This window comes from Somniosus microcephalus, chromosome 3, assembly GCF_052327205.1.
Source record: "Somniosus microcephalus isolate GS21.2 chromosome 3, FLI_Smic_1.0, whole genome shotgun sequence".
Classification (NCBI taxonomy): Eukaryota; Metazoa; Chordata; class Chondrichthyes; order Squaliformes; family Somniosidae; genus Somniosus; species Somniosus microcephalus.
In genome coordinates, this window is record NC_140989.1 from 369,947,213 (window position 1) to 369,974,138 (window position 26,926).

The window sequence follows — 26,926 nt, forward strand, 5'->3', positions numbered from 1 at the left end:
AAAGGAACGGCCGAAATGCAGCTAAAGGCGGCGGCACTCGGGGTGGACCAAATTACTTCGAGCACAACAAAATGCTACCGTTGTGGGAAGACCACGCACGACCAGAATCACTGCTGGTTTAAGAACCAAGAGTGTCGGAAATGTGGCAAACTGGGTCACATCGCGAAGGTATGCAGGTCCGGGAAAAAGACCAACAGTCAACGGAAGCCACCACAAGAAAAGTACAACAAGGTACACGAGGTGGCTGAAAAGAGTTCAGACGAACAGAATTCAGACTCAGACCCAAACAACCAGGAGCTGGGTAGTCTGAAGATCCACAATGTGGGGAAAGAAACTGATCTACAAACGATTTGGGTCGTACTAAAAATAGCTGGAGTCCAAGTACGAATGGAGCTGGACACTGGATCAGCTCTATCAGTCATCAACCGAAGGGACTACCACCGGCTATTCTCTCACATGCCTTTGAGAAATACCAAGTTCGTATTACAGACATACACGGGGCATAATGTATACCCCATGGGGAAAATAAGAGTCAAGGTGAGAGATAGAGGGAAAGAACACCCAAGAATGAATTTGTACGTATTACCTGAGGGAGGACCACCACTTCTAGGACGGGAGTGGATTAAGAAAATAGACATGGAATGGCACTACCTAAAAGCCATAATGAAGGAGGATTCGGTGCAAGCTATCAGCTCAGATTCTGAGATGGATGACGATAAGACCAATTCAAATAGGCATGACAAGGCTAAAGGGGACTTGCCGACGATGGGGAAGGAAACAAAGACATGCAGAAAGACTTATGTCACCAAGAAGAATAAAGTTACAGAGCAGAACTCCAGGTTGACAGAGAATTCTGAGCCTGTTCAAGCTAAGGATTCATCCACGACGGAAGAACACCGAGCTCGGACTCAAACTTATGTCAAAGTACGACAACAATTAGAACAGTGGAGTGACCGTCTCGTACAAGAGATGAAAAATATGGAAAAGTTCTGGGATACTGAATGGGAGAACCTGGAAAGACAACAGAGACAGCTAGCTCGAGAAAAGAGCGACCATAGAGCCATCGTGGCCAAGTACCGATCACATCTCCCTGAAACTGTTCAGGAACTAGACTATTTACAGAACGACCTAAAGGAAGAGGAATCTTCAGGAAGCCAGGATTTTATCCCAGTTCATCTCTACGACTCGTTGCAAGCAGAGTGTAACAAGTTGAAGGAACAGTATGAACGGGCCCAGACTACAATCCTGGAAGGGGTTAACTCGGCAACCTCCGAAAAGCTAGTTTTAGTGAAAGCATATGAACAACTAAAGTTTGAACATGAGCGAGAATTACAAAGGCTGCAGGAAATGTTTGACGAGCTCCAGGCCAAGACAGACTCATCGGTAGAGATTCCATCCGTAGATGGAAAATTAGAGGTGGAAGACATAGCAGAACGTGAAATTCAAGATGTCCAAGAACTCATTAAATTATTGAAGGAAACCCAAGACAAATATGAGGCGGCAATGGCAGAGGTCCAACAACTTGAAGAACATATTCAACTAGGAATCCGGGCAGTGGAAGGAAAGACCAATGGAAGGAACACAGAGACTGTAGGAATGGCCCCTGATCAGGAGTTAGAGAACACCAAGGCGCAATTTCTTCGAGCGCTTAAAACCAAAGGACCGGAGGAAAGGAAGGTGAAAACATTGGAGGGAAAGGTGGATGAAATGGAGAAGGCGCTAATCCACAGTGTCCCCGTAGAAGAGTTAACGGCCAGCCAACTCTTATACACGCTGAGGGACAAGACTCCAAAATGGGAACACAAGTTTCAGGTTTCAAAGGGAAAGAATTCGGAGCTTCCAAAAGTCACGGAGAGAGCTGAGGGGGCAACACAGCTTGCACATGGATGTCAAAAGTATGCTGAATTACGTCAAGGGGAGCAGAAGAATGCGGAAACAGCTACTTCAGTAGAAGGATTAAATAGCCTGATAACGGAATCCCCGATGGAAGGGAAGGTATTGAACTCACAAATGAGGCCAGGCGTGAAGGAATGGCAGACATCCCAGGAAGAGCGGGATGAATATGAATGCTTGAAGAAGTCTTTTCAAGAAAGATGGTCAGAGAAGGAACCACCATCGGCTAACGTCCAGTTGGATAAGAAGGAAGTAGAAGGGCCCCTCACTGGCCTAACTCAGGACGACCCCGAATACTATCCTGACCTATTGAGTGACACTGAATATTACGAGGATCTGGTCTGCCCAGTTTGTGATGAAAACTCCCAAAGTACAGAAATCCGCATGAAGCACTTAAGGTCTAATGAACATAGAGAGTTGGTGGCGCTACAGATGGCCGCAGAGAAAGGAGCTCCGAGAGTTTCAAAAAGGCAGAAAAGAAAAAGAAGAAGCAGGAGATAATAACTGTCTAAAATACTATCATCTCAGGCGGGACACCATGAAAGGAGCTAAATTAGTTGAAAACCCGAAAATTATCAAGACAGCCAGTTGGTTGTAAAAGTCCGCACTGCTGGTTCAACAGGACGGAAGGTCAAGCTGTTACGTTAAGAAAAAGGCTATGGAGGAGTCACGCTAGCCATGTGAACCGGCTACACCAAAGAGATGCTGTTCGGAATGAGTCAAGATCAGAGACTGAATCTATGAACTGTTTCCGCAGAGACTGAACCTGTGCACTGTTCCCACCGAAAGTATATCTGTAAACTGTTTTATATGACGTTGACTCCACCGGAATTATCTCTGTAAATTGTTTGTTCTCCACCGAGAGTATATCTGTAAATTGTTATGTGAAGTTGAAGATATGTATGTTTAACGGGGACCCTGTAAGTAATAAGCTAAAAAGGGAGGATTGTAGTGTATGTACCCGTCTACCTTTAAGGGAACGATTGAGTGTAACCGTTCACCTTTAAGAGAACTGCTTTAGGTGTGGCACTATTTGATTGGCTTCTGTATACGGTAATACCGACAGTGACCACACCAGTATATAAGTGATGTTACAGGATAACTAGGGCAGATTCGCCCTGACCTCTGAATAGTAAAGACCTGTTTGTTTGTACTTCAAAAGTCTGTGTATTTATTTACTGCACAACCCACAGACTTTACAGTGAGAATGGAATGTTAATGGCTGGATGAACATCTGGGGAACAGCTGGGGAGGGTGAAAGGAGAATAAGCCTCTGTGTAACAATATCTGAAGCAGATCAGGAAGTGAAGGTTGTGAAGGACATCTGTGGCCATTGCTGTGTGTGGAATGTCCCGAGATCAATATACAGACAGTGAGAGGACTGGGCAGTGAGCGAGGGGTCTGTGTGATGACTGACACCCTTACCTATTAACCCTGCGGACTTACACACTAATCACACGGAGTGGGAACGGAGCCACGGACTAACCTCAGGCTCACCTTCCGTCAGCTCTTTAGCAACTCTAGCTGGTGTGACCCAGGGCTGGTGTGAGTGCTCAGAGGATGCAGCCCACCAATCCCCATCACTTCATTGTTCCTGAGTTTGAGTGAGGTCCATCTCATCAACACTCCATGTGATGGGTTGGATTAGTGTGTTTATGGAGACAGATTGTTAATCAGACGTCTCTCTAACTCTCTTTGTTTCTGTTTCCCTCTCCAGGCCTCCCTGACACCGTCGCGAGTGGCCGTAAGTAGGACCTACGCTCTCTGACCTGTGACCTGCTGACCCAGAGCCCATTTCAGTATCTGGAACAAACCTTTCCCCTCAAACCCCCCTCATCTCTCACTGACCGAGGAACAGGTGTAGGTGTGAGCAGGGTCTGAGTGTGAGCAGGGTCTGAGTGTGAGCAGGGGCTGAGTGTGAACAGGTGTAGGTGTGAACAGGGGCTGAGTGTGAACAGGGGCTGAGTGTGAGCAGGTGTAGTTGTGAACAGGGACTGCATGTGAACAGGTGTAGGTGTGAACAGGGGCTGAATGTGAACAGGTGTGTGTGTGAACAGGGATTGAGTGTGAACAGATGTAGGTGTGAATGGGCTGAGTGTGAACAGGTGTAGGTGTGAACATGTATAGGTGTGAAAAGGTGTAGGTGTGAGCAGGGACTGCATGTGAACAGGTGTAGGTGTGTACAGGGGCTGAGTGTGAACAGGTGTAGGTGTGAGCAGGGGCTGAGTGTGAGCAGGTGTAGGTGTGAACATGTATAGGTGTGAAAAGGTGTAGGTGTGAGCAGGGTCTGAGTGTGAGCAGGTGTAGGTGTGAGCAGGGTCTGAGTGTGAGCAGGTGTAGGTGTGAGCAGGTGTAGGTGTGAGCAAGGTCTGAGTGTGAGCAGGTGTGGATGTGAACAGGGTCTGAGTGTGAGCAGGTGTAGGTGTGAGCAGGTGTAGGTGTGAGCAGGGTCTGAGTGTGAGCGGGTGTAGGTGTGAGCAGGGTCTGAGTGTGAGCAGGTGTAGGTGTGAGCAGGGTCTGAGTGTGAGCAGTTGTAGGTGTGAGCAGGTGTAGGTGTGAGCAGGTGTAGGTGTGAGCAGGGGCTGAGTGTGAGCAGGGTCTGAGTGTGAGCAGGGTCTGAGTGTGAGCAGGGTCTGAGTGTGAGCAGGTGTAGGTGTGAGCAGGGGCTGAGTGTGAGCGGGGGCTGAGTGTGAGCAGGGTCTGAGTGTGAGCAGGGTCTGAGTGTGAGCAGGGGCTGAGTGTGAGCAGTTGTAGGTGTGAGCAGGGTCTGAGTGTGAGCGGGGGCTGAGTGTGAGCAGGGTCTGAGTGTGAGCAGGGTCTGGGTGTGAGCAGGGTCTGAGTGTGAGCGGGGGCTGAGTGTGAGCGGGGGCTGAGTGTGAGCAGGGGCTAGGATCAGGAGTCTGCTTGTTCCTGTATCTATGGAGTAAAGTATAATCTCCTCGAGCGGTGCAGCAGATACGAAGCAGGGAAGTTGTAATATTTACGATACACATCTTAGCTGAGAGGAAAGTGCTTCTTAACTCTGTCTCAGTGAGAACATTCAGTGGGAAGTATATTTGTAGAAAGCTGTTTGGTTGCTGAGACCGAGATCAATGGGGACCTGTTGTAATCCCGTTATCCCAGATACAGGAATGGGAGCTGGGTGAGTGTCTCGGCCTCAATCTGTTCCCCTCTGTTCCTGGATTTTGCATCAACTCGTTCCCGTTTATTTAACCGTTCGCATGCTGTCCATGTCATTCCAAACCATCCGTCACAGTAAACCCCCAAACCAGCATCCAGACTGACCGGGAGCAGAGTGACCATAAATCCCCACACTGACTGGGAGTGACCATAACTCCCCATACTGACCGGGAGTGACCATAACTCCCCACACTGACCGGGAGTGACCTTAACTCCCCATACTGACCGGGAGTGACCATAACTCCCCACATTGACCGGGAGTGACCATAACTCCCCACACTGACCAGGAGTGACCTTAACTCCCCATACTGACCGGGAGTGACCGTAACTCCCCATACTGACCAGGAGTGCCCTTAACTCCCCGCACTGACCGGCAGTGACCATAACTCCCCATACTGACCGGGAGTGACCATAACTCCCCATACTGACAGGGAGCAGAGTGACCATAACTCCCCACACTGACCAGGAGTGACCATAACTCCCCATACTGACGGGGAGCTGAGTGACCATAACTCCCCACACTGACCGGGAGTGACCGTAACTCCCCACACTGACCGGGAGTGACCATAACTCACCATACTGACCGGGAGTGACCATAACTCCCCACACTGACCGGGAGTGACCATAACTCTCCACATTGACCGGGAGTGACCATAACTCCCCATACTGACCGGGAGTGACCATAACTCCCCACACTGACCAGGAGTGACCATAACTCACCATACTGACCGGGAGTGACCATAACTCACCATACTGACCGGGAGTGACCATAACTCTCCACATTGACCGGGAGTGACCATAACTCCCCACACTGACCGGGAGTGACCGTAACTCCCCATACTGACCGGGAATGACCATAACTGACCGGGAGTGACCATAACACCTCATACTGACCGGGAGTGATCATAACTCCCCACACTGACCGGGAGTGACCATAACTCCCCATACTGACCGGGAATGACCATAACTGACCGGGAGTGACCATAACACCTCATACTGACCGGGAGTGATCATAACTCCCCACACTGACCGGGAGTGACCATAACTCCCCATACTGACCATAACTCCCCATATTTACCGGGAGTGACCGTAACTCCACATAATGACTTGGAGTGACCATAACTCCCCATACTTACCGGGAGTGACCATAACTCCCCATACTGACCGGGAGTGACCATAACTCCCCATACTGACCGGGAGTGACCATAACTCCCCATACTGACCGGGAGTGACCATAACTCCCCATACTGACCGGGAGTGGGGGACTGGGGCACTTTGGGCATCTATGAAACGTTACACTTTGACCCCAAACCTGCCCCTTTCCTGCCCAGGGACAGCCAGAACCTACACAAAGTTAACTAAAGATAAACTAGTTCTAATGTCTGGCGATGAATCTCCATTTTGTGCTGAATTACTGAGCGTGTTGTTGCTGGATTGAGTCACGCTGAATAATAACAGGGAGACTCAGTCACATCCTGCATTACACAGTTTGCCTTTCAAACCCTCAACCTACTCGAATGTACCGAAATCCCATAATAACAGCCTGTCACCGGCCTCACCCCATTAAGTCATCGGCTCCGCGGACCAGATTCCCACTAATTAGTGATTGATCCACTTCGAGCTACAACACAGGCAGTGAGTAGACCCGGAGAAGCGACTGATTGAGTCGACATTGGCTCCCGGTCCAGCGACACCTCCAATTTATAATTCTCATCCTCACATTCAAATCCCCCCATGATCTCGCTCCTCCCTGTCTCTGTAACCTCCTCCAGCCATAAGACCCTCCGAGATCTCTTCACTCCTCCAACCATAAGACCTTCCAATGGTCAAGAATCTCATCACTAGAGGTCGTGAACCCAGAGCAAGGTAGGAGCTCTCATATAGTGTTCGCTCAGTACTGCCCCTCCGACAGTGCTGCACTCCCTCAGTATTGCCCCTCCGACAGTGCAGCGCTCCCTCAGTACTGCCCCTCTGACAGTGCAGCGCTCCCTCAGTACTACCCCTCCGACAGTGCAGCGCTCCCTCAGTACTGCCCCTCTGACAGTGCAGTGCTCCCTCAGTACTGCCCCTCCGACAGTGCAGCACTCCCTCAGTACTGCCTCTCTGACAGTGCAGTGCTCCCTCAGTACTGCCCCTCTGACAGTGCAGCGCTCCCTCAGTACTACCCCTCCGACCGTGCAGCACTCCCTCAGTACTGCCCCTCTGACAGTGCAGCGCTCCCTCAGTACTGCCCCTCTGACAGCGCAGCACTCCCTCCGTACAGCCCCTCCGACAGTGCACCGCTCCCTCAGTACTGCCTCTCTGACAGTGCAGTGCTCCCTCAGTACTGCCCCTCCGACAGTGCAGCACTCCCTCAGTACTGCCCCTCCGACAGTGCAGCACTCCCTCAGTACTGCCCCTCCAACAGTGCAGCGCTCCCTCAGTACTTCCCCTCTGACAGCGCAGCACTCCCTCCGTACAGCCCCTCCGACAGTGCACCGCTCCCTCAGTACTGCCTCTCTGACAGTGCAGTGCTCCCTCAGTACTGCCCCTCCGACAGTGCAGCACTCCCTCAGTACTGCCCCTCCGACAGTGCAGCACTCCCTCAGTACTGCCCCTCCAACAGTGCAGCGCTCCCTCAGTACTGCCCCTCTGACAGTGCAGCGTTCCCTCAGTACTGCCCCTCCGACAGTGCAGCACTCCCTCAGTACTGCATTAGTGTTGGTCTGGATTATGGGCTCGAGTCTCTGGAGTGGGACTTGAACCCACGACCTTCTGACTCCGAGGCGAGAGTGCTGCCCACTGAGCCATGGCTGAAAGGCCCCGAACTTGGCAGTACTGTATAAAACCCAGCACAGGACCCTATAAACCCGGGATTGGGACCATCCATTGCCATCTGCCTGATTCACTGCAAACCGTAACTAGCCGGGAGTCTGATGTTCTCCCCTCACTGCTAAAAGCCTCAGTGTTCCCTCCCTCCCATTCCAGCCATTTCCTCCCCACCTCTCATTCCTGCAGCATGTGACCCTCTTGCAGTCTGCGACCCGTCTACGTGCCGTCTACACTCTCTGTCTCTTCCTTGCAAGACTGCGAATGCTTTGGCCACTCGAACCGGTGCAGTTACCTCGAGCTGCTCTCCACCGCCATTTGCGTGAGCTGTAAGCACAACACTAGAGGGCGACACTGCCAGTTATGCCGGCTGGGCTTCCACCGAAACCCTTCAGCACAGCTGGACCACCACAACGTTTGCCTCGGTCAGTTCCTGTTACAATCTCCGCTCTCGCCTCCTTCCTTCACCCTTCTGCTTTCAGCCCGAAACAAGAGAAAGAAACAAAGAAAATACCTTCGATAGGGCTGAGCAGAAGGGTGTCGGAAATCAGCTCCCCTTTCCCCAGTGACTAGGCCCCAACCGAACCTTTCCCTAGCGATGAGGCCTGGTCCAGCCTTTGCCTAGCGATGAGGCCTGGTCCAACCTTTCCCTAGCGATGAGGCCTGGTCCAACCTTTCCCTAGCGATGAGGCCTGGTCCAACCTTTCCCTAGCGATGAGGCCTGGTCCATCCTTTCCCTAGCGATGAGGCCTGGTCCAGCCTTTCCCTAGCGATGAGGCCTGGCCCTTGCTTTGTTGAGGTGAATCGAAAGCCCTGTGCTTTGCCGATATAATCGTTGCCTCCCTGTCTCCAGTGTTTTTCAGGAATTTGTATGTTGTTTGTAATCTCGGTAAACGACCACACAGAATTACACAGAATGTACAGCACAGAAACAGGCCATTCATAGGAACACAGAAACAAAAATCCATCAATCTCAGTTCTGAAATTTCCAATTGACCCCCAGCCTCAACAGCTCTCTGAGGGAGAGAGTTCCAGATTCTCATTGCCCTTTGTGTGAAGAAGTGCTTCCTGACCTCACCCCTGAATGGCCTGGCTCTAATTTTAAGGTTCTGCCCCCTTGTTCTGGACTCCCCCCACCAGAGGAAATAGTTTCTCTCTCTCGACCCGATCAACTCCTTTAATCATCTTAAACACCTCGATTAGATCACCCTTTAACTCAGGGGAATACAAGCCCAGTCTGTGCAGCCTGGCCTCAGAATTTAACCCTTTTAGCCCCGGTGTCAGTCTGGTGAATCTGGGCCGCACCCCCTCCAAGGCCAGTCTATCCTTCCTGAGGGTCGGGGCCCAGAACAAATAGAATCATAGAAAGTTACAGCACGGAAGGAGGCCATTCAGCCCATCGTGTCCACGCTGGCCAACAGAGAGCTATCCAGCCTAATCCCACTTCCCAGCTCTTGGTCCGTAGCCCTGCAGGATAGAACATCCCAAGTGCACATCCAAGTACTTTTTAAATGTGGTTCGGGTTCCTGCCTCTGCCACCCTTTCAGGCAGTGAGTTCCAGACCCCCACAACCCTCTGGGTGAAGAAATTTCCCCTCAAATCCCCTCTAAACCTTCCCCCAATTACTTTAAATCTGTGCCCCCTGGTTTTTGACCCCTCTGCTAAGGGAAATATGTCCTTTCTATCCACTTTATCTATGCCCCTCATAATTTTATACACCTCAATAAGGTCTCCCCTCAGCCTCCTCTGTTCCAAGGAAAACAGACCCAGCCTATCCAGTCTTTCCTCATAGAAACATAAAAACATAGAAGATAGGAGCAGGAGTAGGCCATTCGGCCCCTCGAGCCTGCTCCGCCATTCAATGTGATCATGGCTGATCATCCAAATTCAGTACCCTGTCCCTGCCTTCTCCCCATATCCCTTTAGCCTTAAGAAATATATCCAACTCCTTCTTGAATATATTTAATGAATTGGCCTCTACTGCCTTCTGTGGCAGAGAATTCCACAGGTTCACCACTCTCTGGGTGAAGAAATTCCTCCTCATTTCTGTCCTAAATGGCTTACCTCTTATCCTTAGACTGTGACCCCTGGTTCTGGACTCCCCGACCATTGGGAACGTCCTTCCTGCATCTAGTCTGTCTAGTCCTGTCAGAATTTTATAAGTTTCAATGAGATCCCCTCTCATTCTTCTAAACTCCAGCGAGTATAAGCCCAATCAATCCAATCTCTCCTCATATGTCATTCATGCCATCCCAGGTATCAGCCTGGTGAATCTTCGCTGCACTCCTTCCATGGCAAGAACATCCTTCCTCAGATAAGGCGACCAAAACTGCACACAATACTCAAGATGTGGTCTCACCAAGGCCCTGTACAACTGCAGTAAGACATCCTTGTTCCTGTACTCAAAACCTCTCGCTACGAAGGCCAACATACCATTTGCCTTCTTAACCACCTGCTGCACCTGTATGCTTACTTTCAGCGACTGGTGCACAAGGACACCCAGGTCTCGTTGCACTTCCCCTTCTCCCAATCTATTGCCATTCAGATAATAATCTGCCTTCCTATTTTTGACACCAAAGTGGATAACCTCACATTTATCCACGTTATATTGTATCTGCCATGCTTCTGCCCAATCACCCAACCTGTCCAAATCATCGTGGCGTTTCTCGGCATCCTCCTCACAGCAACACGCCCACCCAGCTTTGTGTCGTCTGCAAACTTGGAGATATTACATCTTGTTCCCTTGTCTAGATCATTAATATATATTGTGAATAGCTGGAGTCCAAGGACCGATCCCTGCGGTATCCCACTAGTCACTGCCTGCCACTCGGAAAAAGACCCGTTTATTCCAACTCTTTGCTTTCTGTCTGCCAACCAGTTCTCTATCCAAGTCAATACCTTGCCCCCAATCCCATGTGCCTTAACTTTACACACTAATCTCTTATGCGGGACCTTATCAAAAGCCTTCTGAAAGTCCAAATACACCACATCCACTGGTTCTCCCTTATCTATTTTACCAGTTACATCCTCAAAAAATTCCAGTAGATTAGTCAAGCACGATTTACCTTTTGTAAATCCATGTTGACTTTGTCCGATCCTGTCACTGTTTTCCAAGTGCTCTGCTATTACACCTTTTATGATGGACTCTAGCATTTTCCCCACTACCGATGTCAGGCTTACCGGTCTGTAATTCCCCGTTTTCTCTCTACCACCTTTTTTGAATAGTGGGGTAACATTAGCTATCCTCCAATCCATGGGTACTGTTCCAGATTTCATCGAATGTTGGAAGATGATCAGCAATGCATCTACTATTTTTAGGGAATCTTCATAGCTAAGATTCTCTACTCCCAGCAACATCCTTGTAAATCCCCTCTGTACCCTCTCTAGTGCAATCACATCTTTCCTGTAATGTGGTGACCAGAACTGCACGCAGTACTCTAGCTGAGGCCTAACCAGTGTTTTATACAGTTGAAGCATAACCCCCCTGCTCTTGTATTCTATGCCACAGCTAATAAAGGCAAGCATTCCGTATGCCTTCTTAACCACCTTATCTAGTTGGCCTGCTACCCTCAGTGATCTGTGGACATGCACTCCAAGGTCCCTTTGTTCCTCTACACTACTCAGTGTCCTACCATTTAATGTGTATTCCCTTTCCTTGTTAGCCCTCCCCAAATGCATTACCTCACACTTCTCCGGACTGAATTCCATTTGCCACTGTTCTGCCCACCTGACCAATTTATTGATATCTTCCTGCAGTCTACAGCTGAACGCAGTGTCCAGATGCAGTCTATCCAGAGCTCTGTGCAGCTGGAACATAACTTCCTCCCCTTTGTGTTCCAGCCCCCGAGAGAAAGCCCAACATTCCATCAGCCTTTCTCATTAGTTTTTGTACCTGTCCACGAGCTTTTAGCCCAACTGGTCCGTGCCGGTGTTTCTGCTCCACTCGAGCCTCCTCCCGTCCTTCCTCATCTCACCCAATCACCATATCCTTCTATTCCCTTCTCCCTCATGTGTTTATCCAGCTTCCCCTTCAATGCATCGATACTATTCGCTTCAACCACTCCCTGTGGGAGCGAGTTCCACATTCTCACCACTCTCTGGGTAAAGAAGGTTCTCCTGAATTACCGATGGGATTTATTAGTGACTATCTTATATTTATCGCCCCTAGTTTTCGACTCCCCACAAATGGAAACATCTTCTCTACGTCTACCCGATCAAACCCCTTCATAATCTTAAAGACCTCGATCAGGTCCCCCCTCAATCTTCTCTTTTCTGGAGAAAAGAGCCCCAGCCTGTTCAGTCTTTCCTGATAGTTATAACCTCGCAGTTCTGGGATCATCCATGTGAATCTTATTTTGCACCTTCTCCAGTGCCTCTATGTACTTTTTATAATATGGAGACCAGAACTGTGCAGAGTGCTCCAAGTGCGGTCTAACCAAGGTTCGATACAAGTTTAACATCACTTCTGTGCTTGTGAATTCTACCCTCTAGTGATGAACCCAGTGCTTGGTTTGCTTTTTCGGGCCTTGTTAACCTGTGTTAATTCTGTGCCGTGGCCCCAGGGAGTGGAACACGGGCCGTGTGCAGTCAGTGTGTGGGGGATTGAAGCTGTTTGTAAAGTGTTGGAGACTTGTTTCACCCCCAGAGTCTGACCCTCCCTTGTCCCGGCTCGCACTCATTCCTGTGGCTGAGGTTGTGTCGATGTGTTTTATTGGGAACAGCCGTGTGCAGTGTGTGTGTTGTCTTGTTTCTGCAGACTGTAAGTGTCACCCTGATGGCTCGCTCCACCATCGCTGTAATGACACGGGATATTGTGACTGTAAGGAGGGGGCAACAGGGCCCAAGTGTGACAAGTGCCTGCCCGGATATTACTGGCACAGGGGCTGTCGAGGTAAGTAACCGTTCCAGCACCAGCCCCTCCCCTCACTCCGCCCCGGCTTCTGTGTGTCAGGGTCAGCAGAGTATCCGATAGCAGAGATACCGTGGGGGGAATCACAGAGGCTTTTAGTGAGTGAACCCTCCTGGACCCTCCCATCACCCGCCACACAATTAGTGGCACAGCTCCTCGCAAAGGGAGGTCTGGAGTTCAGTGAGGGGCGTTTCATAGAATCACACAGCACAGGAGGAGGCCATTCGGCCCATCGTGCCTGTGCCGGCTCTTTGAAAGAGCTCTCCAATTAGTCCCACTCCCTGCTCTTTCCCCACAGCCCTGCAAATCTTTCCTTTTTTTGCTTTTCAAGGATTTCTCCAATTCCCTTTTGAAAGTTCCTATTGAATCTGCTTCCACCGCCCTTTCAGGCAGCGCATTCCAGATCACAACAACTCGCTGTAAAAACATTCTCCTCATCTCCCCTCTGGTTCTTTTGCCAATTCCCTTCACTCTGTGTCCTCTGGTTACCGACCCTCCTGCCACTGGAAACAGTTTCTCCTGATTTACTCGATCAAACTCAACATAATTTTGAACACTTCTATCAAATCTCCCCTTAACCTTCTCTGCTCTAAGGAGAACAATCCCAGTTTCTCCAGTCTCTCCAGACAACTGAAGTCCCTCATCCCTGGCACCATTCTAGTAAATCTCCTCTGCACCCTCTCCAAGGCCTTGACATCCTTCCTAAAATGTGGTGCCCAGAATTGGCCACAATAATTGGACACAGACTTTAATCCTCAGTCTCACCTTAGGTATTTAATCATTAATTTATTCCCATTCACACATCCCCCCTGTGCTCGCTGAGCTACATTGGCTCCTTATGTGGCTCTGCGCCAACTTTTCTCTTATTTACGCTCCTGTGAAGCACCTTGGGACGTGTTACTATGTTAAAGGCGCTATATAAATGCAAGTTGTTGTTAAATAGAATCTACAGCACTCTGATCGATATTGAAATTCATTGGCCATTTACTCGCCCATTCTACGAGTTTATTCATGTTTTCCTGTATTTTGTCGCAGTCATTCTCTGTATTAACTACACCCCCACAATCTGGTGTCATCCACAAATTCTAAAAATATACTTCCGATTCCCGAGTCCAAATCGTTTCTGTAAATAGTGAACAACGGTGGTCCCAGCACTGATCCTTCTGGAACACCACTTCCCAGCTTTTGCCAGTCTGAGTAATTACCTTTAATTCTGTTTTTTGTTTTGTAGCCAGCTTGCTATCCATTCTGCTACTTCTCCCCTGACTCCGCATGCTCTGACCTTAGTCAAGACTCTACTACACGATACTTTATCCAAGGCCTTTTGAAAATCCAAATATATTACATCTACTACATTACCCTTGTCTACCCTTTCTGTTACTTCTTCAAATAATTCAATAGGCCTGGTCAAGCATGACCTTCCCTTTTGGAATCCATGCTGACTAATCTTTATTATATTTTCAGATTCTAGATGGTTTTCTATTACATCTTTGAGTAAGAATCTTTCCCACCACCGACGATAAGCTAATTGGTCTATAGTTCCCTGGACTTGTTCTATCTCCCTTTTTAAATCTCGGAATCACATCAGCTGTCCGCCAGTCATCTGGCTCTATTCCCTTTTCTAATGAATCTTTATATATATGTAACAGTGCCCCTGCTATCTCTTCCCTAACCTCTTTTAATATGCACGGATACAATCCACCCGGACCAGGGGTTTTATCCTCTCTGAGTTTGATCAGTTTATCAATTATCTTTCCCTTTCCATCTTCAATGTCTTTCTATCTTTTTTGCTCTATTCCTCTAGTGTCATGTCCACCATGTTAATCTCCCTGGGAAACACCGAGGCAAAGTCATTATTCAATATTGCTGCCATTTCGCTGTCATTACTTGTCAGTTTATCGTGTGTATCCCTCAGTGGCCCGATCCCGATCCTGATTTTCCTTTTGTTATTTATGTGTCTGGAGAATACTTTACTGTTGCTTTTGATATTCTGTGAAAATTTGGAGTTCCTCTTTCCTAATTGTTTCTTCACTTCTTTCCTCACCTCTTCGTGTTCCCTTTTACAATCCGGGCTGACTATTCTTTATGATATTCTGGGTTTCGAGATGTTTCTCTAATAAAATGTTGTTGTGACAGTGAGAGCCTGGGAGCGGCGAGAGTTGAACCAATCTGTAAGGTGGGGAGATGGTCAATGAGCTGATCTTTCTTTTCTCTGGCCTCTTGCAGCGGGCGTGTGCGATAACTTGCTGACACGGTGTCAGAACGGAGGAGTGTGTGAGGACAATTGGAGGTGTCGGTGCCTCGCTCCCTACACCGGGCTCCTGTGTGAGAAAGGCCAGTGCGGGGAGGAAGCGGGAGGGTGCGTCTCCCAATCCCCGCGGAAGCCCGCCTTACACCGGCTGCTGCTGTCGCTGACTGCGCTGCTAACCTCCGCTAACGGCCGCCCGCCGCTCTGACCCGCGTCCAGCGCCATGGCCGCTCACGGGAAGGTGCGAAGAGCGCAGGAGAATCCAGCCTTTACTGCGTCGCCGTTAGAACACGCTACCCTCCCCCGACCCCCCGGGAAAGGCAAACTGGAGCCGAGGCCGGAGCCCAGCCACCCACCCAGCCCGACTGGATCTGAGAGCCCAGAAGGAATGGGCAGTCAGTGGGGACTGGACTCTCTGACTCCCCGCGGGCCCGAGGCAGCTGCTAATATTCATTCTGCAATCGCCAGCCGCTCGGCCCATGTCCAGCTTTGGGACAAAGAAAGAAAGGACTTGGATTCCTACAGAGCCTATCACCACCTCAGGACGTCCCAAAGCGCTTCACAGACAATGAAGAACTTTACAGCAAACAGCAATGTGAGAATCAGCAGACAATCTGTTTTACTGATGTTGGTGGAGGAATAAATATTGTCCAGGACTCCGGGGAGAACTCCCCTGCTCTTCTTCCAAATAGTGTCCTGGGATATTTTACATCCACCTGAGAGAGCAGACGGGGCCTCAGTATAACGTCTCATCCGAAAGACGGCACCTCCGACAGTGCAGCACTCCCTCAGTACTGCCCCTCCGACAGTGCAGCGCTCCCTCAGTACTGCCCCTCCGACAGTGCGGCGCTCCCTCAGTACTGCCCCTCCAACAGTGCCACACTCCCTCAGTACTGCCCCTCCGACAGTGCAGCACTCCCTCAGTACTGCCCCTCCGAGTGCAGCACTCCCTCAGTACTGCCCCTCCGAAAGTGCGACGCTCCCTCAGTACTGCCCCTCCGACAGTGCAGCACTCCCTCAGTACTGCCCCTCCGACAGTGCAGCACTCCCTCAGTACTGCCCCTCCGACAGTGCAGCACTCCCTCAGTACTGCCCCTCCGACAGTGCCGCACTCTCTCGCTCATTCACTCACACACTTTACGCACAGGTTATACTCCATCACTCTTATTCCATTCACTCTTTCCCTCTGTTCCTCACTCACTCCTTTCTCCTACTTCACTCCCTCTTCACTCGCATGCCCTCTTCACTCTCTCCCTCCCACTCACTCAATCTCTTCTTCGCTCCCTCCCTCCTGCTTCCTCAATCTCTCTTCCCACTCGCTCTTTCTCCCTCTCTCCCTCCCTCTCTCTCTCTCCATCCCTCTCTCCCCTGCTCCCTCTCTTTCTCCCTCTCCCTCCCTCCCTCTCTCTCTGCGAGGGGTTGCTGAGTGGGGACCAGGCCTCTGTCGGTGCATCGTGACCTGAGGGAATGTGAGGGGGGGCTTCGAGCGACCTACAGCCTGGGCTTCAGTGAGCGATGCTGTGATCCTAGTCGCTGGGTTTTTGTGTAATCGCTTCCCCCGACCCCCTCCTTCTGAAATCCGGCTCCTATCCTGGTCTCTCCACAGGGGCCGCCTCAGCCCCCTGTGGGAATGGTCCTGAGCAGCGATCGGAGCGTTCGTGCATTTATTGATCTTTTGCATTAAGATGAAGTGATTTTCTTGCAATCACACAAAGTGCGATGTGGTTGTTGTATGAAGAGCGGTTTGTGTTGGTGAATATATCTGTCACTGTGGGACTCCCGGCGATGGGCCAATCACAGCATTTTCATACTGTGATTTTCCTGTGCACAGATTTCTCTGGAACTGCAATTTGCTGCATCAAAGAAGCGGAGTTTGCGGCTCGGGAAAGTGTCCTGAGATCCGGCAAAGGACTCATCGCTTTACACTGGACAACAATAAAAGCTCCTGCAGCAAGTGTCCTGGGCTCCGGATCCGGCTCCGCACCGGGTGTGGGAGGGTTCAGGGGGAGGGGGAAAGGGGCAGCACTGGGGTGGCCATGTTGGCAATCACTGCAGCTTGTGGGATCTCACTGTGCGGAAATTCACTGCCACATTTCCACATTGCAACAGTGACCAGACTTCAGAAGTATTTAATTGGCTGTAAAGCACTTTTCCATCTACATGAGAGGGCGGATGGGCCAATGCAGCACTCCCTCAGTACTGCCCCTCCGACAGTGCAGCACTCGCTTCATACTGCCCCTCCGACAGTGCAGCACTCCCTCAGTACTGACCCTCCGACAGTGCAGCGCTCCCTCATTACTGCCCCTCCGACTGTGCAGCGCTCCCTCAGTACTGCCCCTCCGACTGTGCAGCGCTCCCTCAGTACTGCCCCTCCGACAGTGCAGCACTCCCTCCGTACTGCCCCTCCGACAGTGCAGCACTCCCTCCGACAGTGCAGCACTCCCTCAGTACTGACCCTTCGACAGTGCAGCGCTCCCTCAGTACTGCCCCTCCGACTGTGCAGCGCTCCCTCAATACTGCCCCTCCGACAGTGCAGCTCTCCCTCAGTACAGCCCCTCCGACTGTGCAGCGCTCCCTCAGTACTGCCCCTCCGACAGTGCAGGGCTCCCTCAGTGCTGCCCCTCCGACAGTGCAGCGCTCCCTCAGTACTGCCCCTCCGACAGTGCAGCACTCCCTCAGTACTGCGCCTCCGACAGTGCAGCACTCCCTCAGTACTGCCCCTCTGACAGTGCAGCACTCCCTCAGTACTGCCCCTCTGACAGTGCAGCACTCCCTCAGTACTGCACTGGGATTGTCGGTCTGGATTTTGTGCTTAAGTCTCTAAAGTGCGATTTGAATCCATGACCTTCTGACCCAGAGGCGAGAGTGTTGCCCACTGAGTCACGACTGACACCTGACAATTGGAGTGAGAAAAGGAGGCAATCTAATTCCATATGAAGCATAAAATATGGTGAAAGTGCAGGTGAACTTTGACCTGTGAACCTTGACTGGCCCCGGCTGAGAAATGATCCAATTTGCCCTGAGTTTATTTTACACAGAGGCTTCGAAGTTTTTACAGTAAAATAGGAGAGAGATTGTGTCCTGAAAATATTTCAGTCGATGGTGCACTAGACAGGGACATTAATCCTCATTTATTTCTTGTTCCGGAGAATCTCTTCCTGACCTGTCTCGGGAACTCTAGTAGAATATTTCCTGGTTTCACGGAATTATCATCAAAGCCCCTTTATCTGACATTTCACATATTAAATTTGAAAAGTCACTCACCGGGTTCAGAGTGTCTCCACTGGGCACTTTTATCTCAATTGAATGCTCTGCTCTTGCTGAACAGATTGTTTAAAGATTTATAGGCAGATTTAACATTTGCTTGTTGCTGATAACAGACAATGATTTGCATTTTGTGGAAGACTGCCCAGTTATGTCCTGTCCACAAAAAGCAGGACAAATCCAATCTGGCCAATTACAGCCCCATCAGTCTACTCTCAATCATCAGCAAAGTGATGGACGGTGTCATCAACAGTGCTATCAAGCAGCACTTACTGACCAATAACCTGCTCACTGATGCCAAGTTTGGGTTCCGCCAAGACCACTCGGCTCCCAACCTCATTACAGCCTTGGTCCAAACATGGACAAAGGACTGAATTCCAGAGGTGAGGTGAGAGTGACTGCCCTTGACATCAAGGCAGCATTTGACCGAGTCTGGCATCAAAGAGCCTTCGTAAAACTGAAGTCAATGGGAATCAGGGGGGAAACTCTCCACTGGCTGGAGTCATTCCTAGCACAAAGGAAGTTGGTTGTGGTGGTTGAAGGTCAATCATCTCAGTCCCAGGACATCGCTGCAGGAGTTCCTCAGGACAGTGTCCTCGGCCCAACCATCTTCAGCTGCTTCATCAATGACCTTCTCTCCAACATAAGGTCAGAAATGGGGATGTTCATTGATGATTGCACAGTGTTCAGTGCCATACACAACTCCACAGATAATGAAGCACTCCATGCCTGCATGCAACCAGACCTGGACGACGTTCAGGCTTGGGCTGATAAGTAACAGGTAACATTCGCGTCACAGAAGTGCCAGGCAATGACTATCTCCAACAAGTGAGAGTCTAACCACCTCCCCTTGACATTCAACGACATTACCATCGCCGAATCCCCACTATCAACATCCTGGGGGTCATCATTGACCAGAAACTTAACTGGACCAGTTAAGGGATATGGTGTTGGGTAAGTTGAGGGGACTGAAGGCCGACAAATCCCCGGGGCCTGATAAACTACATCCTAGGGTACTTAAGGAGGTGGCCCTGGAGATAGCAGATGCTCTAAGGATCATCTTCCGGAACTCCATTGACTCGGGAACAGTACCCGTGGATTGGAGGGTAGCTAATGTTACCCCAATATTTAAAAAGGGGGGTAGAGAGAAAGCAGGGAATTATAGACCAGTAAGCCTTACATCGGTTGTGGGCAAAATGCTAGAGTCCATTATTAAGGATAAAATAGCGGAGCACTTGACAAATGGGGAAAGGATCGGACAGAGTCAACATGGATTTACAAAGGGTAAATCGTGTTTGACTAATCTGCTGGAATTTTTTGAGGAAGTAACTGGTAAAATAGATGGGGGAGAGCCAGTGGATGTGGTGTACCTTGACTTCCAGAAAGCCTTCGATAAGGTTCCACACAAAAGATTATCATGCAAAATTAAGGCTCATGGGATTGGGGGCAAAGTATTAACGTGGATAGAGAACTGGCTGGCGGATAGAAAACAGAGAGTTGGAATAAACGGCTCGTTTTCGGAGTGGCAGGCAGTGACCAGCGGGGTGCCGCAAGGATCTGTCCTGGGACCCCAGCTGTTCACAATATATATAAATGATCTGGATCAGGGAATTGGATGCAATATTTCCAAATTCGCTGACGACACTAAACTAGGAGGAGGGGTGGGCTCTGATGAGGATGTCAGGAGGCTACAGTGCGATTTGGACAGGTTGGGGGAATGGGCGGATACGTGGCAGATGCACTATAATGTGGATAAATGCGAGGTTATCCACTTTGGGGGTAAAAACAGGAGGGTAGATTATTATCTAAATGGCAATAGATTGGGAGATGGGGAAGTGCAGAGGGACCTGGGTGTTCTTGTGCACCAGTCACTGAAGGAGAGCATGCAGGTGCAACAGGCGATTAAGAAGGCAAATGGTATGTTGGCCTTCATATCAAGGGGGTTCGAGTATAGGAATAGGGATACCTTACTACAGCTGTACAAGGTGCTGGTGAGACCGCATCTGGAGTATTGTGTACAGTTTTGGTCGCCCCATCTGCGGAAGGATGTTCTTGCCATGGAAAGAGTGCAGCGGCGATTCACCAGGCTGATACCTGGAATGGCGGGAATGACCTACGAGGAGAGATTGAATAGTTTGGGCTTGTACTCACTGGAGTTTAGAAGATTGAGAGGGGATCTCATCGAAACATATAAAATTATGGCAGGCCTGGACAGGCTGAATTCAGAGAGAATGTTTCCAATGGCCGGGGAGCACAGAACCAGGGGCCACAGTCTAAAAATAGCGGGCAAATCATTTAAAACAGAGATGAGGAAGAATTTCTTCACTCAAAGAGTGGTGAGCCTGTGGAATTCCCTGCCACAGAGGGCTGTGAAGGCTAATTCAATAAATATTTTCAAGAGAGAATTGGATATATTTCTGAAGGCTAAGGGGATTAAGGGTTACGGAGAAAAGGCGGGGACGGGGTACTGAACTGGTAAGATCAGCTATGATCTCAGACGAAGATCAGCCATGATCTCATTGAATGGCGGAGCAGGCTCGAAGGGCCGAATGGCCTACTCCTGTTCCTATCTCTATGTATCTATGTAAATAAATACTGGGGCAACAAGAGCAGGTCAGAGGCTGGGTATTCTGTGGCGAGTGTCTCACCTCCTGACTCCCCAAAGCCTTTCCACCGTCTACAAGGCACAAGTCAGGAGTGTGATGGAATACTCTCCACTTACCTGGATTAGTGCAGCTCCAACAACACTCAAGAAGTCAGACACCATCCAGGACAAAGCAGCCCGCTTAATTGGCACCACAACCACCACCTTAAATATTCACTCCCTCCACCACCGGCGCACCGTGGCTGCAGTGTGTACCATCTACAAGATGCACTGCAGCAACTCGCCAAGACTTCTTCGGCAGCACCTCCCAAACCCGTGACCTCTTCCACCTAGAAGGACAAGGGCAGCAGGTGCATGGGAACACCGCCACCTCCAAGTTCCCCTCCAAGTCACACATCATCCCGACTTGGAAATATATCGCCGATCCTTCATCGTCGCTGGGTCAAAATCCTGGAACTCCCTCCCTAACAGCACTGTGGGAGCACCTTCACCACACGGACTGCAGCGGTTAAAGAAGGCGGCTCACCACCACCTTCTCGAGGGCAATTAGGGATGGGCAATAAATGTTGGCCTTGCCAGTGATGCCCACATCCCATATACAAATTTTTAAAAACTTTAGATTCGAGCCATTCCACATGGACTGGAAGTGGAACCCAGTGTTTGGGGAAATTATTTCCCTTTTGTTTACGGTTTTGAAGAGCTGTCTCTGTTGGGTGGCTTTGCATCAAAAGGTTTTGTGTCCTAACTCGCACCAAGTCCCGTTCACCCATCACCCCCTGTGCTCGCTGACCCATATTGGCTCCTGGTCCCACAACACCTGCAATTTAAAATTCTCATCCTCGTGTTCGAATCGCTCCATGGCCTCGCCCCTCCCTATCTCTGTAACCTCCTCTCTCCCTATCTCTGTAACCTCCTCGCTCCCTATCTCTGTAACCTCCTCCCTCCCTATCTCTGTAACCTCCTCTCTCCCTATCTCTGTAACATCCTCCCTCCCTATCTCTGTAACCTCCTCTCTCCCTATCTCTGTAACCTCCTCCCTCCCTATCTCTGTAACCTCCTCCCTCCCTATCTCTGTAACCTCCTCCCTCCCTATCTCTGTAACCTCCTCCCTCCCTATCTCTGTAACCTCCTCCCTCCCTATCTCTGTAACCTCCTCCCTCCCTATCTCTGTAACCTCCTCCCTCCCTATCTCTGTAACATTGCACCTCCCTATCTCTGTAACCTCCTCCCTCCCTATCTCTGTAACCACCTCCCTCCCAATCTCTGTAACCTCCTCCCTCCCTATCTCTGTAACCTCCTCCCTCCCTATCTCTGTAACCTCCAGCCCCACAACCCTCCGAGATCTCTGAGCTCCTCTAATTCTGGCCTCTTGTCTATCCCCCACTCCCTTTGCTCCACCATTGGCAGCCGTGCCTTCAGCTGCCTGGGCCCTAAGCTCTGGAATTCCCTCCCTAAACCTCTCTGTCTCTCTCTCCTCCTTTAAGATGCTCCTTAAAACCTCACCTGCCCGAATATCTCCTGATGTGGCTCGGTGTCAAATATTGTCTGATTTACGCTCCTGTGAAGCCCCTTGGGACGTTTTACTACATTAATGGCGCTATATAAATGCAAGTTGTTGCAGTGAGTTGCACGATGCACAGGCTGTGAGTGAGAATCTCCCTTTTTCTCGGTTCGAATGTTATCGGCTTATGATGAAGCAACAATCTGTATGTGGGAAATCCTTTACCAGTTTCTCAGCCCTCGGTAAGGGAGGGGCTTAACCGACCATATTGAGGCCGAGGTTTGTCTTCCAGTCACTATTTTTAGATGTTGTGGGTCCAAAATCACAGAAATAAAATGAACCCAACTTCCTGCTGGAGATCCACCCAATCCGCTTCAAGAAAGAAAGGCTGGCCTTTCTATAGCGCCGCCCACAACAACAACACTTTGCATTTCTATAGCGCCGCCCACAACAACAACACTTTGCATTTCTATAGCTCCGCCCACAACAACTTGCATTTCTATAGCGCCGCCAACAACAACTTCCATTTCTATAGCGCCGCCCACAACAACAACAACTTCCATTTCTATAGCGCTGCCCACAACAACTTGCATTTCTATAGCGCCACCCACAACTTGCATTTCTATAGTGCTGCCCACAACTTGCATTTCTATAGCGCTGCCAACAACAACTTGCATTTCTATAGCGCCAACAACAACTTGCATTTCTATAGCGCCGCCCACAACAACAACAAATTGCATTTCTATAGCGCCTATATTGTAGTGAAACATCCCAGGGTGCTTCACAGGGTTTGAGGAGGTTACAGAGAGAGAGAGGACTCAGGACTTTACTGCTAATGAAGTACTTTTGAAGTGTAGTCACTGTTGTAATGTTGGAAACGGCAGGCAATTGTGCACAGCAAGCTCCCACAAAGAGCAATGAAAAAAATGATCAGATCAGCTGTTTTTAGGTGTTGGTTGTGGGATAAATACTGGCCCCAGGACACCGGGGAGAACTCACCTGCTCTTCTTCATAATAGTGCCATGAGATCATTTATATCCACCTGAGCTCCTTGGCTTTACGTCTCATCTGAAAGACCACATCTCCGACAGTGCAGCGGAGAGTACTGCCACTCCGACAGTGCAGCGCTACCTTAGTACTGCCCCTCCGACAGTGCAGCGCTCCCTCAGTACTGCCCCTCCGACAGTGCTGCGCTCCCTCAGTACTGACCCTCCAACAGTGCGGCACTACCTCAGTACTGACCCTCCAACAGTGCAGCATCACTCAGTAATGCCCCGCCAACATGCGGCGCGCCCTAAGTACTGCCCCTCTGACAATGCAGCGCTCCCTCAGTACTGCCCCCCCGACAGCACGGCGCTCCCTCAGTACTGCCCCTCCGACAGTGCGGCGCTCCCTCAGTACTGCCCCTCCGACAGTGCAGCGCTACCTTAGTACTGCCCCTCCGACAGTGCAGCGCTCCCTCAGTACTGCCCCTCCGACAGTGCTGCGCTCCCTCAGTACTGACCCTCCGACAGTGCGGCACTACCTCAGTACTGACCCTCCAACAGTGCAGCGTCACTCAGTAATGCCCCGCCAACATGCTGCGCGCCCTAAGTACTGCCCCTCCGACAATGCAGCGCTCCCTCAGTACTGCCCCTCCGACAGCACGGCGCTCCCTCAGTACTGCCCCTCCGACAGTGCAGCGCTCCCTCAGTACTGCCCCTCCGACAGCACGGTGCTCCCTCAGTACTGCCCCTCCGACAGTGCCGCGCTCCCTCAGTACTGTCCCGCCGACAGTGCAGCGCTCCCTCAGTACTGTCCCGCCGACAGTGCCGCGCTCTCTCAGTATTGCCCCTCTGACAGTGCAGCACTCCCTCAGGACTGCCCCTCCGACAGCGCGTCGCTCCCTCAGTACTGCCCCTCCAACAGCGCGGCGCTCCCTCAGGACTGCTCCTCCGACAGTGTAGCGCTCCCGCAGTACTGCACTGGGAATGTTGGCCTGGATTATGTGCTTGAGTCTCTGGAGAGTGAGAGCGTTAACACTGAGCCGAGGCTGACACCTAGAGCATGCCTGCTGAAATGGTTTTCCCATCAGTAAATCTGTCCCTGATGCTGTTCCAACTCTTGGTAAAGCTGCCCCTGCCTTCCTTTCTCTCTCAGTCGCTCGATCACTGCGCGATTGGGCGGCTGCGCTGACCAATTCTCGGGGCCAATCTGAGGGGCTGGGGGTGAGAGAGTGATGAGCGAGTGCATATTAGTGCAGACTCGCAGCTCCGCCACCTGCGGTTCTCAGTCACAGGCTCCTTCTCACTGGGACAAGCCCCAATTACTGAGCAGCCCCAGCGAGCTGCAGGCTGCAATTGCAAGAACTGGGCTCCCAAATGCTGGCGAGACGGAGCAGCCTTTAATCTCAGGCTTCGAGCTCAGGGTCTGGACTGACAGCAGTCACTCGGCACCTTTCAAACAGGCTCTTTCCTGCTTCTGTCTGGATCCACTTCGGGAGCAGTTCTGTTTCCCTGGGATGTGTTGAGTGGATTCTCAGCATCAACTCCAGCTCGGTGCCAGTAAATGAATCCAACAAGCGCTGTCTGGGCTGTGAGGGGACAGGGCAGTGAGGCTGCTCTGGGACACACAGATATCAGACTCACGCTGGGGCTTTTTCAGCTTCTGGTCTCAGTACATGGACAGTGTGAAATGTCACTTTAATCAGCAATAATTCCACATGGGGAAAACTCCTGCTCGGCCCAGCTTTCCCCTCAAAGACACTCAAAGAAGGTTGTTTTTGTGACTGGAAGCCTGTGTCCAGTGGTGTACCACAGGGACCGCTGCTGGGTCCTTTGCTGTTTGTAGTGTACATTAATGATTTAGATATGAATGTAGGAGGTATGATCAGTAAGTTCACAGATGACACAAAAATTGGCGGAGTGGTAAATAGCGAGGAGGGAAGCCTCAGGCTACAGGACGAAATAGACGGGTTGGTTAGATGGGCAGAACAGTGGCAAATGGAATTTAACCCTGAAAAGTGTGAGGTGATGCATTTTGGGAGGAATAACAAGGCAAGGGAATACACAATGAATGGTCGGACCCTAGGAAGGACAGAGGATCAGTGGGACCTTGGTGTGCATGCACATAGATCCCTGAAGGCAGCAGGACAGGTAGATAAGGTGATTAAAAAGGCATATGGGATACTTGCCTTCATTAGCCGAGGCATAGAATATAAGAGCAGGGAGGTTATGATGGAGCTGTACAAAACGCTGGTTAGGCCACAGCTGGAATAGTGTGTGCAGTTCTGGTCGCCACACTATAGGAAGGATGTGATTGCATTGGAGAGGATGCAGAGGAGATTTACCAGGATGTTACCTGGGCTGGAGCGCTTCAGCTATGAAGAGAGACTGGACAGGCTGGGGTTGTTTTCCTTAGAGCAGAGAAGGCTGAGGGGGGACCTGATTGAGGTGTACAAAATTATGAGGGGCATAGATAGGGTAGATAGAAAGGAACTTTTTCCCCTAGTAGAGGGGTCAATAACCAGGGGGCAGGAGGTTTAGAGGGGATTTGAGGAAAAGCTTTTTCACCCAGAGGGTGGTTGGAATCTGGAACTCACCGCCTGAAAGGGTGGTAGAGGCAGGAACCCTCACAACATGCAAGAAGCATTTAGATGAGCACTTGAAACGCCATAGCATACAAGGCTACGGACCAAGTGCTGGAAAATGGGATTAGAATAGACAGGGCTTGATGGCCGGCACGGACACGATGGGCCGAAGGGCCTCTTTCTGTGCTGTATAACTCTGTGACTCTATGACGCTGTAAATAAACAGGAACATTAGGAGCAGGAAGAAGCCATTCAGCCCCTCCAGCCATTCAGAGCTATAAAAAGGGAATATGAAAGGAAACTTGTAAGGGATATCAAAATCAACACAACTTTTTACAATTATATTGGGAAAAAGAGGGTGTCAGGAGCAATGTTGACCCCTTAATATTATCAATGATAATAAGGAAATGGACGTATTGAATAATTACTTTGCGTCAGTATTTACAGTAAAGGAAGAGGATTGTATGCCGGAAATCCCAAGGAAACTAAATCAGGGACAGGGACTCAGTAAAATAAACGTAAGTAAAATAACAGTAATGAAGAGAATAATGGCACTAATCAGTGACAAATCCCCAGGACCAGATGGTTTCCATCCCTGGGTTTTAAAGGAAGTGGGTGGGCACATTGCAGATGCCCGAACTATAATTTTCCAAAGTTCTCTCGATTCAGGAACCGTTCCTTTAGATTGGAAAGTTGTGCATGTCACTCCGCTATTTAAGAACGGCGAGAGAGGGAAACCAGGGAATTATAGACCAGTTAGCCTAACATCTATTGTGGGGAAATTGCTGGAGTCTATAATTAAGGATAGGGTGACTGAACACCTTGAAAATGTTCAGTCGATCAGAGCCAGCATGGATTTGTGAAAGGCAGGTCATGCCTGACAAACCTGATTGAATTTTTTGAAGGGGTGACTAAAGTAGTGGACAGGGGAATGTCTATGGATATTTATA

At 50.2% G+C, this 26,926-nt stretch overlaps 1 protein-coding gene across 2 annotated transcripts in view; it reads left to right on the plus strand.

Annotated features, from left to right (window-relative positions):
* The window catches only part of LOC147122432 (netrin-G1-like), a 76,414-nt gene extending 60,720 nt beyond the window's left edge, over positions 1-15,694 (plus strand). Inside the window, exons 4-7 of one of the 2 annotated variants that reach the window (XM_085983590.1) lie at positions 3,611-3,637; positions 8,139-8,306; positions 12,638-12,772; positions 15,017-15,694. In XM_085983590.1, the coding sequence (XP_085839716.1) occupies positions 3,611-3,637; positions 8,139-8,306; positions 12,638-12,772; positions 15,017-15,246 (560 nt within the window). In that variant the 3' untranslated portion in view covers positions 15,247-15,694. The remainder of the gene's footprint in view (positions 1-3,610; positions 3,638-8,138; positions 8,307-12,637; positions 12,773-15,016) is intronic. The other variant, XM_085983589.1, reaches the window with a different exon arrangement.
* Positions 15,695-26,926: the final 11,232 nt, after the last annotated feature.